The sequence below is a fragment of the Typopeltis vanoorti genome, chromosome 22 (assembly GCF_054136105.1).
Source record: "Typopeltis vanoorti isolate ZY-2024b chromosome 22, IOZ_Tvanoo_1.0, whole genome shotgun sequence".
NCBI lineage: Eukaryota > Metazoa > Arthropoda > Arachnida > Uropygi > Thelyphonidae > Typopeltis > Typopeltis vanoorti.
In genome coordinates, this window is record NC_143570.1 from 10,398,198 (window position 1) to 10,414,557 (window position 16,360).

Here is a 16,360-nt window from a genome sequence, read left to right on the forward strand (position 1 = left end):
TACACATATATGAGAGGGGTCTGAAAATTCTGATAAACACCTACAACAAAAATGATATTAAAGAAACTGGTATAGCCACAAGAACATATCTTAAAACCCTTTAATCCCCATGTTTCATCAAATTATAATAATTTGTTCCTTTTCTTTTAGAAGACATGTCAGAGTTTTTAACGAAATTCTAAGACACAGAGATGCAGGCCGTCATCAAGTTTTTCATGCTGCAACTGAGATTCACCAAACTTTGTGTGAGAGTTTAGAGGACTGTGCCCCAGTACATCCAAAGGTTAAAACTGAGACATCCTGAGACAATAGATACCCCCAGTCAGTGGAAGATCTTCCACTGTGATCTTCAATGCTGAAAACATCAATGCAGTGCATGCCATAATCCTTCATCATAAACAAATACCAAAACATTGAAAAGTCTCTGGGGATATCTAGGGAACGAGTTAGGGTCATTATCCACCAGCATCTGGACATGCAGAAGCTCTCAGCGAAGTGGGTCCTCGAATATTCGAATGCCAACCAAAAGAGAGATAACAGATGCCGTCATCTCAAAGGATTTTGGGTCATTTTGAGAAATCAGGTGCAAATTCTTTTAGCTCATATTGTGACTGTTGATGAAACATGGCTTCAGCACTATGACCCAGAGAACAAATAACAGTCAATGTAGCATAGATACAAAGGTTCTCCACAGCCAAAGAAATTCCAAACCCAAAAGTCAGCAGGGGAGGTTTTTGCCATTGTCTTTTAAGATATGGATGGTGTAATCCTTATCAAGTACCTCAAAAAAAGGTGAAACTGTTACGGCAGCAATTTATTAAACAACTCTGAAGGAAACGAAGTAGGTACTGAAAGAAAAACGTCACAAGAAACTGAGCAGAGGTGTGATGCTTTTGCAGGACAGTGCACCTGCTCACATTGCTCATGAAACCCAGCATACAATACACAATTTGGGCTGTCTGCCTCACCCACCCTATTTTCCAGAACCTGGCTCTATCTGACTATTTCCTATTCCCAAATTTAAAGAAACACTTGAAATGAACGAAATTTACCATAGACAATGAAGTCATATCTGCAGCTGAGTTGTGATAATCATTGAAATTATCACAACTTTTAAGCACACCCTCATATATATATATATATATATATATATATATATATATATATATTAAATGGCACCTCACACGTTTGAAAAAAAGACATTTCAACACTTGGTGAAGGAGTTTAGAAACATCCATGTCACAGTTATGTTTTTTGAGCCATAGTCTATCAATATAAAGTAAAAGTATTTGCTTTATTGGCAATGTAGTAATAACAATCTTTTCAGCAATCTTCTGCAGCATACTTTCACTGTAGCAAACAGCATTACGGTGAACTCGTGCACTTTAACAAATTACTGAAAAGTCACAGTTAAGGCTTCATATTATCAATGCTATTCTAAGGAAATTCACAACAGCCTTTGGTCATTAAAGTTCACTATAATGAAAGTATCAACTATAGATATGTTTGATTTTTCTTTTATCATCTACATAAATGCAGCTAAATGACATCAATAATTATCTAACACACAGAAAACAAATAACAAAAATATCAACCTTGTGACAAGTGATGATAACAAACTGGTGATCTGCTGGTTTAGGTTAGGTAACTTCTCCATTACACCTGCAGAGATATTTAATGGAAGTTGCCCACATACCATTTCAACTCGTTTAATTTGCTGCCTGTTTTGCCATATAATTTCTGCCAATGCTTCACACCTTTAAAAAAAAAAATTAAGTAATTTTAGAAGTCAACCAAAATTTAAAGAAATGATAATATTAATTGAAAACTTTACAATGACAGTTTACCATCTCAATGTCATCAGAAAAAAAGATATAGAGGTTACAAAATAGTGCAGCAAACTATGGGTTAGTCAAAATGCCATATATATCAGTTTGTATCATTCTCACCCCACTCACTTTTTCAGTCAAAGCTTGTAGTAATCAAACGATTCCTACCTTCAGTATCTTCCATAACCAATGTCAAACAACCATTTTCTCAACATTCTGGTGGGGTGGAAGTTGATCTAGTGAATTTAAATGCTCCCCCTCCATACTTGTTTCCCCTCTATCTGTTTGTATCATTTGTTCTGGTAGCTAAAGTATCCTGAATTAATGACAAAGTCAAATAATTTTACAATATCAGGAAGAAAGTCACTATGAAGTAATTCAATCGTATAGAGATATTTGCAAAGAGTGACACATCAAAACTAACTAGAAGTTCTATGAATTGTAAGGATATTCTGAAATTTAATACTTAAAATCGATTGAATTTTTTATGAAGGAAAGAGTTTCAGTAAATGCAGAAAGAAGATTAGATAAGCATTTTGAGACTTTATATGTCGGACATCTTATGCAGTTCACAATAGGTCTTATGGGGTTTCCCCTTTCCTCAAACTCCAGCTAATTACTTTATGGAACATTCTGAACAACATATTCTGGATATTTTTTTTGCCTAACCATCAATTTGGTAGAGATATGTTGATGATGTGCTTGGTGTATGGAACTCCTCCTTGTCTGTTCTACTGAATTTCTTGAAAAAATTAATTCAATAAACCCAAGAATCAAATTTAACCTAGAAGTAGAGGATAACAATTGTTTTCTTTTTCTAGGTGTTCTCATTCTACATCAACTAAATGGTAGTCTACAGTTCTTGATAAATAGAAAACCAGCTCATACTACTGTGGAATCATATAGGATCATACTCTGAAGTCATATCTGTGATCCACATAAACTAATGTAATTGACTGCTTATCTATCTTTACTTATTCTATTGTCTGTTTTCATATCTGGTTTGCTGTCTGCACTAAAATTTTTGCCTAAATAGCCTTAGTGTTTTATTTAGTTTGTAGGTTCTCCAACTATGCAGTTCACAATTTCCACCTTACTGCTTATTTTCAGTTTCTTCTTCTTATTTTTTTTTGGTGATTTTCATGCTAAATTAATAATAGCAGGCATTTAGTTTGAAGATTTGTACTGGATTTATTTAGGTGTATGACATAGCTCTGTTTGATATTTACAATTTTGATATCAGAGTTAATTTCACTTTCTTTTATCCACCTAGTTGTTTATGTACATTCTTTAGTTCTAAGTTATAACTTATCATCATCATCATCAAATTCCTGCCATGTACCCTCAAGGGGTGTACAGGATATGACAGTACTACATGAAAAAATTACATCATTACTAACTTCCTATCTACAATTTTCCTCCAAATCAGTCTGTTACTTGTCAAGACTCCAACATTATCAGATCTTATATTTCTATCGTCTAAGGCACTTTGTACCGTATCAATCCACCTATATCTTGGTCTTCCTCTGGGTCGTTTTCCTGCCAACCTGGCAGAGAACACTTGTTTTGCTAATCTTTCCTCTCCCATTCTATTTAAGTGACCATACCACCTGAGATTAGCTCTGCTAACACATTCCTGGATGCTGACAATGTCAAGTTCTTTCCAAATATCCTCATTTTTAATATGATATTGCCATTGATGCCATCTGTTCACGCCTCTAATCTTTCTCAGGACTCTCATATCTGCGGTCTCTAGTCTTTGGTCAAGTGTTTTACTTCTGACCCAGCTCTCACATCCATAAGTTAAAACTGGTTTGAACACTGTCTTGTATACAGCTAATTTAGTGTTCCGACTAATTTCTTTTTTATTCCATATGAATTTATTCAATTGACTTCCCACCATACCAGCTTTGCTGATTCTGTCATCTATTTCTATATTTAATTTACCATCTTCAGTAAAAATCGTGCCTAAGTAGCTGAAATGTTTTACTTGTTCCACAGGTTCTCCATTCACAACACAGTTGACATTTTCAATGATTCTGCCTATTTTCATTGTCTTTGTCTTTTTATTGCTGACCTTCATACCATATCTATTACAACAGCTATTCAATTTAGTCAGAGAATCTTGCAGACTTGTAGCGGATTTATTTAGAAGTATAACATCATCTGCATAAAGCAAAGAGCTGACATTAACATCTCCAATTTTGATATCAGGTTTAATACCACTTTCCTTCATAATGTGATCCATATAGATAATGAATAACAGAGGGGATAATGTACATCCTTGTCTCATACCAGATTTAACATTAAACCATCTTCCTGTACTTCCTTCAATTCTAACTGCTGACTTACAACTCAAATAAAGACTAAGTATTGCTTGATATAATGCCCCATTGACACCATATAACTGCAGCGTATTGAATAGCTTCTCTCTTGGCACCTTGTCATATGCCTTTTCCAAATCGACAAAACTTAAATACAGATCTTTGTTATATTCCCATGGTTTCTCGACTATTTGTCGTAAAGTGAAGATCTGATCCTGACAGCCTCTATTTGGCCTGAATCCAGCTTGTTCTTCATCAAGCTTTTCTTCCACAATTCTTCTCAACCGTTTCTCAAGTATACTTGCATAGATCTTGCCAGGAACACTCAGTAGGGAAATACCTCTGTAATTCTCACATTCAGTTTTATTTCCCTTTTTATATATGGGTACTATGAGAGCTCTACTCCAATCATCAGGAATTCATCCCTCTGTCCAGGCTTTCTGAACTATGCAGTGCAGCCACTGTAAGACTCTTATACCACCATGCTTCAGCATTTCTGGTCGAATATCATCTACTCCTGCTGCCTTTCCACATTTCAAGCCTTTGATGGCTTTTTCTACTTCAAGTATGGATATGTAATCCTGACTGCATGCCTGGTCAGTGTTTTTTATCACTGTGCTGTCATCACTGCTTGTTTCATTTAGCAGTTTTTCAAAGTAATTACTCCATACTTCAAGGATATCTTTTTCTCCTGTTTTCATGTCACCTTTATCATCTCTAATTCCTTTTACAGCACTCTTTCCTCCATTCCTAAGCTTCTTCAACAACCTCCAGAATATTTTGCCACCTTCTTGATATTTATTTTCTATATTCTTGCCAAAGTCCTCCCATGACTTTTGTTTAGCTAGTTTTACACACTGTTTAGCTTTCTTACATTTGTCTCTGTATTCTGTAAGAGTAAAAGCTGACTTATTTGCCAGGAACTTTTGATATGCTTTCTTCTTTTCCTTCACTGCCTCTTTAACTTCCTGTGTCCACCAGGGAGTTCTGATTTTTTTATCCTTGCACACAACCTCACCACATGCCTCTCTGGCAGAATCAATCAATGTTTTCTTCAGAGTTTGCCACTGAATCTCCAAGGTTTGATTCCTGTTCTCAAACTCTTTCATTTTTTCTTCAATAATCTTTGTGTATTTTAGTCTACAGTTCACATCTGAGAGCTGCTCAACTTTTATTCGCTTTAAAACTTTCTTACATGTTTTTCTTTTCGATATGAAATTGAATTTTATCCTGCTCAAGACTAAACAGTGATCACTTCCAATTTCAAATCCTCTGTACACTCTGGTGTTCTGCACCAGGGAGAAAACATCACTATCAACAATAACATAGTCAATGAGACTTTTCTTATTCCTAGCCTCTTCTCTCCATGTGAATTTGTGCACATTTTTATGTTGGAACATGGTGTTAGTAATAACAAGTCCATGTCCTGAGCAGAAATCCAACAGATATTTGCCATTATTATTAGCTTTGCTCTTTTCTCCAAATTTTTCCAAAATATTTTTGTATGTCTCACAATCATTTCCTACTCTGCTATTTAGATCCCCAACAAGGACCAACTTTTCCTTTTTCATTGTGTCAGTTGCTTTTTCTAAAGCCTCAAAAAATTCCTCCACTTCTACCTTAGTAGAACCTTCTGTGGGACCATAGGCACAAATAAGTCTCATTGTCCAGTTCCCCATTCTCATATTTGCCCACATTACTCTACTTGAGACTGACTGCCATTCAAGAAGATTAGCCTCGTATTTTGTGTTGAATACTATGGCTACTCCTTCTTTTCCTTGATTGTCATTGCCTGAATATAACATTTTGTATTTATTGCTCAGAAAGATCTCACCAGTTTTGGTCTTTTTTGTTTCAGTCACCCCTATTATGTCGATCTGGTACTTATCTAATTCCTCAGCTAGCTCAATTTCTTTGCCATTCAGGCTTCTTACATTGATAGTACCGATCTTTAACTCTGGTGATGTTGAGTTGGGGTTTGTTTTCAGATTTGTTATAACTTAGTATAACTTAGTTATAACTTAGTATAAGCTATAGATATTGCTCTATGTGAGGTTCCTGGTACATCACATAACTTGAGTAGTCATAACAGCTTTTATCTTTAAATATTTACGATATTCAAAATGATTACTGATCTATTTGTCTCTTACCCTAAATATTTGGTTCTGCCAAGTTTCTCTTCCTGGCACAAACCCACCTGTTCTCCAGGTTTTTCTCCTACAAGGGATATTTCCTCCTTTGTAGTGTCAGTTTTATTTCCCTAAGATTCATCAAAATAGTGTTTCCATCTTTCAGCAAGAGTGGCTGAAAAGCAGTTCATAGTTTATTGAAGATATTTTTATTCATTTCAGATATGAGTAATAGTCATCTACTGTGGCAGTTATCATCTACATAAATACTTGACAATAACAATGGGACGTTGCACCCTTCAATTGGAAAACGCCTGCGTTCTATTTTCGTCATGACAAAAGGGATCATTATATTGGCTTTTTCAAATGACAGCGAGTTAGACAATCTCATATGGCAGTAGCAAGGTTTTTCACCTGGAAACTCATGTTTTTACTCCTGCACACATGCAAATCAGCCAACAGAACACATTCAGTTTACAGACAAAAAATAATACTGGTGGCATTGCGTGTTGATGGTAGTAGTCATGTGTAGTTGGAGACTTAAGTAGCGGAGATGGTGAGTGCGAGTACTGTGCCTTCCATGATGGGCCTTAGACTCCATAGAGATAATAGTAGTGGTACAACGTGCAACTTAAATGTGTAGTTGATGGGAGTGATAATTGGCAAGGGGGGATGAGAGAAGTAAGAATGTAACAAAAAGAATGAGTGCTCATCTGATAGCGAAGAGAGAGGGAGATGGTGCGAAAGAGTAGCGAGTGAGCAGTAAGAAAGATACAAAAAAGTGGATGAGCGATCTAGTTAAAGATGAAATCAATGGTAGCAAGAATGTGTGAGCAATACAATGTAATTGTATTGCCCACATTACTATTCCTGACAATTAACAAAAGTCAGAAATAGTAATGTGGTGAATGCCACAACAGAGAGTCATAAGATGGGAAGATGCAAAAGACAGAGGAAGGGATGAACAGTAAAGAAGTTATGAAAGATATGAACATAAGAGAGGATACTAGAAAAGAACTGGTAAGATAGAAGAACAAATTTTGAGGTGTGTATGTATGTGTGCGCAGAGTGAGAGGGGACATTTAGAGAAGAGAATAGCGGTTGGAAGCATAAGAAGGAAAGTGCCAGCAGTAAATGAATGATTGCAGTAGAGTGGTGGAAAGTAGTATGTGAAGAAAGATGTGAAAATGAAGTAGACATGCAAAGTATATCTGAGAAGAGCAATGACAGGAAGAGTGACTGAGGGTGTGGAGAGGAGAGTGCAGAAAAGTTGTCGGGTAAGAACAAATTATTTGTGAGGAAGTGTGGTATTTGCAAATGATGTTGCTAGAAACAGTGGAGTGCAAGATTGTGAAAAGGAATACTAGGTGTGTTGCCAAAGTAGGATAGCAGGGGACTCAGGAGAAGAGTAATGCTTACAAATAACATGATAGAATGTGCAGGAAGAGAAGACTGGAGTAGGTACATGTATGGATTAAATCTGAAGGTAGAAGAGAGAGAGAGAGCTGTTTGCTGCAGATGATCTGCATCTGAGTGAGAGCTGGGTAGACTGTTTATAGGAGGAGAGTGTGCAGTCAAAGAAACAAAAATCAGACAGTGGAACCAAAATCAGTGTGAGATAAACACAACGATGCAGGGATGGCCTCAATGGAGCAACAGTTAAAAAGCTTGCATGATAGGTGAGGAACTGTGGGAAGGAAAGGGGACAACAGAGAAGTTACAGTACTAATACACCAATGTAAGAAGTATTAGATAAGAGTGCAGAGTCTTGGTATAGTTAATAGAGGATGTTGCATTCAAAGGAATAGAATGTGATGGTTATAGCACTTTTTGAAAAGACAGAAGTTAAAAGAGGAGATGGGGGTAATACTGATGATGAAGATTGAACTTGAAGAAAGCAGTCGTTATAATGGCTTTAAAGCCATTTGATGTGAGGATGAGGTACAAATGAATTTTAGATATTTAGCAGGGTGTTGGTACAGACCAGGAAATGTACAGGGAAATTAGTATGAAATGTTTAGGTATATAAGACTGGTGAGCAAAAGGAGGATGATAATAATGAGTAACTTCAACTATGGAAGCAGGAAATAACATGCATGAGTAAGAAGATTGAATTCCTCGAGTTACTTAGGGACAACTACCTTTTGCAGAAGGAGTTGAAACAACATCTGATACACAAGTGTTGGAATTAACAATATCATTTCACATAGTGTTAACAGAAGATGTCACTATGATGCCACCAACTGGGAAGAGTGATCGTATGGTTTGGATAGGTAAGTACAAGGTTCACAGAACGAGAGATGTATGAAATTACAAAGCAGGGGGAATATAATAAATTAAGGAAACAGATTGGTAAGGTGAAGCAGTATAATCAACTAAAGGAGAGAGATCAGCAGTGCGAGACAGTCCAGAATCAGTTATTTAAGGCAATGTATTCCCAAGGCTAGGAGAATAAATAAAGTACAGGTAAAATGGTGATCATGCAATTATATAGGAGCTTCTAAGAAAGATGTTATAGTGGCAGATAAACAACAGGGTACCTCAAAGTAGTATGAGAAGTACAAGGTACAGAGTATAGTTAAGAAAGAGAAATCAGCATTTGAAAAGAGACTGGCTGAAAGAGTAAAGCAAAACCCTAGAGAATTCTACAATTATGTCACTAGTACAAGAAACGTTGAATATGGAAGACTGATTTTAGTTCTATGAAATGGAACACCAGTCACATCTGTTAATGATGTAGTGGAAATATCAAATGCATAATTTCAGTGCACTCCATGTGTTGGGGGGGAGGGGGGTAAGAGTAGTGTTGAATAACAATAGGATGGTTGAAGAAGACTAACAATTCAAGAATGAGAAGTGTTTAGAATATTACATAACCTTGGTGTTAATAAGGCTGCGAGACAGAATGAGATATCACCATGTATATTATGGGAGTGTGAAAGAGATTTCACACTCCCATAATATACATGGTGATATCTCATGTTGCTTCCAAATCCAATGCGTATCCATCAAAGATGGGCTGAGTCCCCTGATTAGGAGTTTTAGGCAATTAATGAAGCCAGCTTGCCATTCCTCTGCCACATCACCTTGGGGCATCTACAGACATGAGAGTTTATTGGGCCAGTTTGCTTGTTTTGAGACGAAAACGTGAATTACTGAGATAAACCCTGATAAAGGTTTCTTTGCATCATAGGTAGGATTTAAATGCAGGTCTTTCAAACTTAAGGGCACCATCAAAACTAATTGAGTTTTGGAGGTTCTGCTCTTGATAGTGTAAAGGATATTTTGTGCATGGTGAATGATAGACGAGTGAAATCCATTGCCAAAATAGGTAGTGAGTGCTCCAATGCTGAATATCTTCAAGATAAGGCATGAAAGTTAATGTGATCTGTGAGTATGTAGCACTCACAATGAGTCTTTGGACTCCACAAATGCTTAGAAGTAAAAGCTTGACTGAACAGTGTTATTTTGGACTCCCTCATAGAAAGAATAAAACATCCAGAAGCATGTACAGTTCAATAACCTGCCATATTAATTAAAGATTCAAGAAACTAATTATTGTATGCAAACTTTATATACATAGAAAATTACCATTCTTGTATTTGATCTAAATTATTTTCAAATGGAACACCATTTCCTGCAAGTTGCTGACCCCTTTTCCACCTGATTAACTCACTATCAAGAACACGCTTTTGAAGTTCATTGAGCTCAATAAAAGTTTCCTGATACTTTTCTGTCAGAATCTGAAACAAGAATATTTAGGGCAATTAGTATTTAATAAACAGAACTTGTTAGTTAAATAACTACCTTATACTACAAAATATATTTTGAAATCTGACTTATCCCTAAATAAACACATCTACAAAAAAATAATAACTACTTCATTCTACAGCAGAATCTTATTACAATGCAGATATTATTTCTGGAAAATTTTCCATGTTAACTGACAAAGCCGTAATAGTAGACATACAAGAAAATGAAACAATGCTTAGAATATTCAGAAACAATAGTCATAAATTGTGACAAAAACTCAATAAATGTTCATCGCCCCTATATAATCTCCGAGAGTTGGAAGCCCCAAAACAAACAAATTAAGTCACACGACTCTGAGCAATAGAAAACAACACAGATACACCCAAGACAAACACACCTAGCCAACATGACATAGCCTCCACTTTTCCCACAAGCTCCGAAGACAATACACAATCAAAATAGCTCATACCCCGTTATTCCCAGCCTAATCTTGTTTCGTCATATTCTATCCTTCTCTTTTCACCAAAAAATTTCTATCTTTCACCTACTTCCCAAAGAATTCACTGAACACCCCTAAAACCCTAGATTTTAAATTTCACATACTTTGTGCCTTACCTACAATTCATCCACATCTCCCTATCTCCACATTTCCAACTCTCCCCTTCCCTTTCAGTCATACTTCAGTAATATTGCCATACGCAGAATGGTGATCAGTAAGATAACAACCAGGAACATCCTACAAAGGCATGTCCAAAATTATTACTTCCTTATATTCTTCATATATCTTTAAAACATCAGTAATGCACTAAAAATTGAGTAAAAAGCCAATGACATCATAAAAGGGTTACTTCTAATCAAAATTAGGCAAAACAGCCATAAAAATTCATATTTATTTAAAGGAGTTACATGGAAAATTTTCCAGAAATAATATCTATAAACATTCTTCTTATTTTCCATAAATGCTTAAATTATCTGCCTTAAAATTAAAAAAATCTGGTCCTGACAATCATTATTTGACCTGAGTAGTCCAGCTTTTTTTTTTTTAAACTACCGCATATTATCACGTATAATGCGAAAAATTTATGGTAAAAAATACTACTTAAAGTTAGGGGTTCGCATTATATGCAGATCCTAAAAAATATAACATCTTATTATACTTGCACACACAATATATACTACCTAATGCTTATGCAACCAAATCTACTTGACCCACTTGCATTCGGCGACCGAGTGCACATCGTATCTGTGCATGCGCTCTCCGTCGCCGAATGATAGAGCACAGTTAGGTATATCGGTTTAATCACAGTTCATTTTAAATATTATTCGTTAAACAAACCTAGCCTGAAAATGAGCCAACAGAAACGTAAACGTTCATCTTTTGAAGCAGGATTTAAATTGCGCGTCGTGCAGTTTGCAGAAGAACATAATAACAGTGTTGCTATGAGAGAATTTGGTGTAGCAGAGAGTAATATTAGACTTTGTCGTAAGCAAAAAGACAGTTTTGAAAAAATCCCCAAAACGAAACGTGCCCATCGTGGAGATGTAGCATCCTTTCCAGAACTCGAAGAAGAGCTAAATGAATGGATTTTGACGTAACGACAAGATGGCATTATAGTAAGAAGAAATGCAATTCGTTTTCGAGCTCTACAACTCAAGAATGGTAAATTCAAGGACACACCAGGTATTTCATCTTTTCTTGCTTCGCCTGGGTAGTGCAACAGATTTATGGAATGCAAAGCATTAACGTTATGACACCGAACAAAAATTGCGCAGAAGTTACCAAAGCAGCTTAAAGAAAAAGTGCAGTCCTTCCATAAATTTATCATAAAATTATGGAAGTGTCACGGATATGAACTTTCTCAAATTGGCAATATGGATGAGATGCCTCGGATTCGAACAGTAAACTCAGTTGGTGAAAAGAGTGTCTTCATAAAAACAACGGGACATGAAAAAACGCATTTTACCGTTGTTCTAGCATGCATGGCAGATGGAACCAAATTAAAGCCAACAGTGATATTTAAAAGGAAGAAAATTCCGAAGCATATGAAATTTCCAACAGGTGTAATTGTTCGCGCCAATCAGAAAGGTTGGATCGATGAAGAAGGTGTACAATTGTGGCTGGATCAAGTATGGAACATACATCCAGGTAGCTTGTTACATCAACAAAGCATGCTAGTCTGGGATATGTTCCGGGCGCATTTAACAGAGGCAAGCAAAGCGAAAGCATGAGCTATGTACAGACCTAGCAGTCAAACCGGGTGGTCTAACTTCCGTTTTGCAGCCGCTTGATGTCAGCTTGAATAAGCCATTTAAAGATCACTTACGTGAAAAATGGAGAGAATGGATGTCATCTGGTTTGATGAAGATGACAAAGGGTGGGAATTTTCAGAAGCCTGAGATTACCCTAGTCACCAGCTGGGTTAAAGAAGCATGGGATTCGATACCATCTGAAATGATTCAACGCTCATTTCTTAAATGTGGAATAAGTAATTCAATGGATGGATCCGAAGATCAAGTCATATACGAAAGCGAGGATGATGCACAACAAATTGGAGAGCATGAAGAAAATGACGACAACTGCTACACTGATGACACAATCCCTACAGATGAATTTATAAATGAAATGTTTGATGACTTAAAAGATGAAGAAGAATTTAAAGGATTTTGACATTTTGTTTTAAAATAAATATTTCTTTCGTTAATTCGTCTTGTATTTTGACATTTTGTTTTTAAATAAATATTTCTTTCATTAATTCGTATTGTATTATTTATAATGTTATGGAACAAGATTAACAGATTTCATTATACGTGGACATGGCATTTTAGGGCTAGTTTTCAAACAAAATTTCTAGTTCGCATTATACGTGATAATATATGGTAAGTTTCTTTTTAACAATTTCTATTGGTCCTAAAACACTCACTGGAGAAATTTCTGTAAGACTCACATAGAGGTTCAGTGTAGTGGTTGAGACAGTTGTAGGTGTCCTCCCGCGATGAGTCTTCGGACTCCTTGTAGGTGTCACGAATAATAATAATAATACCAACTGTTTTTAGAGATAAGTACCATTAGAGAACTAAGAAAATCAACCAGAATTTCAACTTTCATCGGGCACTTCTGAATTATACTGCTGGAGATACCTTTCCATATATCAGGCGATGGATATTCCAGTCTCAAGCATGGATATATATGTTTTAAAACGCTGTTATCATCATTAATCAGTGTCAATCCCCTGCTGGATGAAGGTCTTTCCAAGATTACTCCAAAACTGTCTGTCCACGGCTCTCCTTTCCTGTGTCACTCCAGCAAATCTGATAATACCATCAATCATCTGTGATTTGGGTTGGCGTTGTGGTTGTTACCAAAGTCTTCCCATGTCATTTCGCTAGTTATTTTTATAGTTAACTTCACTTTCTTACATTTTTACTGGATTATCTCAAGACACCTTACATGCAAGAAACAATACGATTTCTTTTTTTAACAGAACTGTGTCCAACTTCTTAAATCTGCTATGAAGGTCTTATTTTTTCAATATTTTAAAACAACTTGCTCAATGGCTGAATCAATGAATATAATTAGGTTTAAATTATTACTTTCCTATCAAGAATTTTCACCGACATTCATCTCATCTTCCTTTTACCCTCTTTTTACCCTGCGGTGTCGAGGGTTTATTAATCATCTGACTTCATACCGTTCACAGGATAAAGTGGTCAGCCCTATGTCCTGCAGTGTTGAGTTCTCAAGGCCAGTTAGCCTGCTTTGCGGGATGGAAAACCCCAGGATAAACTGGATGGGGGGGACCCTACTGTCCGCGCCCAAGATATAATAAATTTAGTTTAATCCTTTATCCAAGTGTGAGCAAACAAAGTTTGCAAGGAGATGTGTTTTGCATTATAGGAGATACTGAGACAGGAGTGTTGGTAGCTTGCTCCACCTTTGCAACGAGTTGTCTGGTGTTGTACCACCTTACCCCAGTCCTGAAGATACTTTCAGGTGCAAACTTTGTTTGCTCACACTTGGATAAAGGATTAAGCTAAATTTATTATACTCTAACCAAGTGAAAAAGAAACTTTCAACGCACCCAAGATAACTTGGCTAGCTGAGGAAGATCCTTCAGCTCCTCACTTCACCAACGGGAATCGAACCCAGGACACTCCTTCCCCAGGCATATGGTTGCGAAGTGCACAGCCACTAGGCTAATCGAGCAGACATTCATCTGTTATAAATTATCTCCAACATGCTCAAATTTTGTTTCAGTCTTTTGAGCCCTGTTTACTGAATCAATTCACAGAGATTTTGGTCTTGCAGACAGGAGCTTTTCTAGTCATCAAGCATGCTTTATAATCTTTTACTCTCTTATTCAATTTAAGTAACCATACCACTTTGGATTACCTGTGTTGACATCTTTCATGCTAACAAATTCCATTCTAACAACCTTAATTTTTAATATGATCCTGCCATTCATGATATCTGTTCACTTCTCTAATTTTTCTGATATCTGTGTTCTCCATTCTTTGATCAGTACTTTTACTTCTAACTCAAGTTTCAGATTCATAAGTTAAAGCCAATTTGATTACCATCTTTATACTTATTTTAGTATTTTGGTAATTTCTCTTTATTCCAATAAATTTATATGACTCTCTGCCATATTAGCTGTACTGCTCTATTATCTACTTCCATATTAAATTAGTCTTCCTCACTAAAAATTGAGCCTAACTAGCTGAAATGTTTAAGCTGTTCTATAGGTTCTCCATTCAAAATGCAACTGATATTTTCTATGTTCCAAAATTTGGGGAGGAACAACATGTGTTCAGACCAAATAAGGGTTATTGTGACCAGATTTTTACCTTAAGATGAATGGTTCAAGAAATCTTTGGAAAAGACATATGATAAGGTGCTAAGAGAAAAGCCAATCATAATGCTAAAATTTTATGGCATGAATGGGATGTTGTACACAGAAATATATATAATCTATATTTTAAGTTGTATATTAGCAGGAAGAGTTACATGATGTAGAGAAAAGTGGTTAGATACAAAATGAAGTGTGAGACAAGGATGCAATCCACCAATTCTATTACTCATCATGAATCACATTAAGAAGGAAAGTGACATTAATCTCTTATGAAAATTGGAGACATTAAAACATCTTTTTTGCTTTATGCAGATGGTACTCAAAAATAAATCTGCAAGTTGTCAGACCTCTGTGACTAAACTGAATAACTGTCTACAAAATATGAAAATAGCTGAATTCTGTTTCTAAGCATCTTCAAAAGTATGCTTGCATACATCTCACCTGGAACACTCACAGAGAATTACTTCCACTGTAATTCTCACAATCTGTTTTCCTTCCCTTTTTATAGATTCCTAATACTATGAGAGCTATTTTGAACATTCAAAATATGGCCTAAAAAGCCTTTCTGATTTATACATTGTAAAACTTTACATCTCCATAACAGAGAATCCTTTCCATCATGCTTACATTGTGATCATAATACATTATGCAAATTATGGAAACAACTACCATGTTAAGTAAAACTTCAGTTTAATATAAACCAAAATAGACACGTGACATTTCAACCTTCACATTAAGGTCATCATCTGGAGTATACACACATATATACAAAGAAAGAAGCAGCACTGCAATCTACATGGCATGTTAAAGTTACTGACCAACCGTTACAACTATTGGCCTGACCTCTGGTAGAAAAAAAAAACTTACTATGAAGCTAGAGTCCTATTATTATCCATTATGTTACAAAATTAAATTAAGCTGGAGAGCAACATGTTTACAAAAAGAAATAATTAATAATTAATAAAAAAAATAAAAATAATTATTACTTATATAAGCATACATATAAATTACAGCCAACTGGTATGGACAGTGGCCAATAAAAGCTGAAAAATTGCTTAACGTCAGTATATGCTGGAAATTAAGTGGGTTGAATGTGTGCCATCCAAATTTTGGGATTTTTTTTACCACCATTATTGTTAAGATTGGGGTGGTTAATGAAAATTTCACAGGATTCTTAAAATTTCCATTCATACCAGATTTTTGTATGATGTAATGAGCAGGTACTTGGCCAATCAATTTGGTGTAGGGTGTTAAGAGCATGATCTGAGAGGCCTGCTTCACCAAAATTGTTAAATTTAATGTGTTGTTTGTTGCTCAAAAGCTTCCATGTAAAAGTTAGCAATTGAGGGAGATAGAGGTGAGCCCATGGCCATACCTTCTTTTTGTAGATAAAATTTATTTTGCCACATAAAGTAACCGGAACATAATACGTGGACAAAGAGAGCCGTAATGTTTGGCAAAAATTTGTTCTGTAG

At 35.9% G+C, this 16,360-nt stretch overlaps 1 protein-coding gene across 5 annotated transcripts in view; it reads right to left on the reverse strand.

The window, feature by feature from the left end:
- Stat92E (Signal transducer and transcription activator Stat92E) overlaps nucleotides 1-16,360 on the reverse strand; it is a 477,065-nt gene that overhangs the window by 278,276 nt on the left and 182,429 nt on the right. For all 5 annotated transcript variants that reach the window (XM_090412268.1, XM_090412269.1, XM_090412266.1 and 2 more), the window contains 2 exons: nucleotides 9,874-10,025; nucleotides 1,596-1,757 (listed from right to left, as the gene is read on the reverse strand). In XM_090412268.1, the coding sequence (XP_090268394.1) occupies nucleotides 1,596-1,757; nucleotides 9,874-10,025 (314 nt within the window). The remainder of the gene's footprint in view (nucleotides 1-1,595; nucleotides 1,758-9,873; nucleotides 10,026-16,360) is intronic.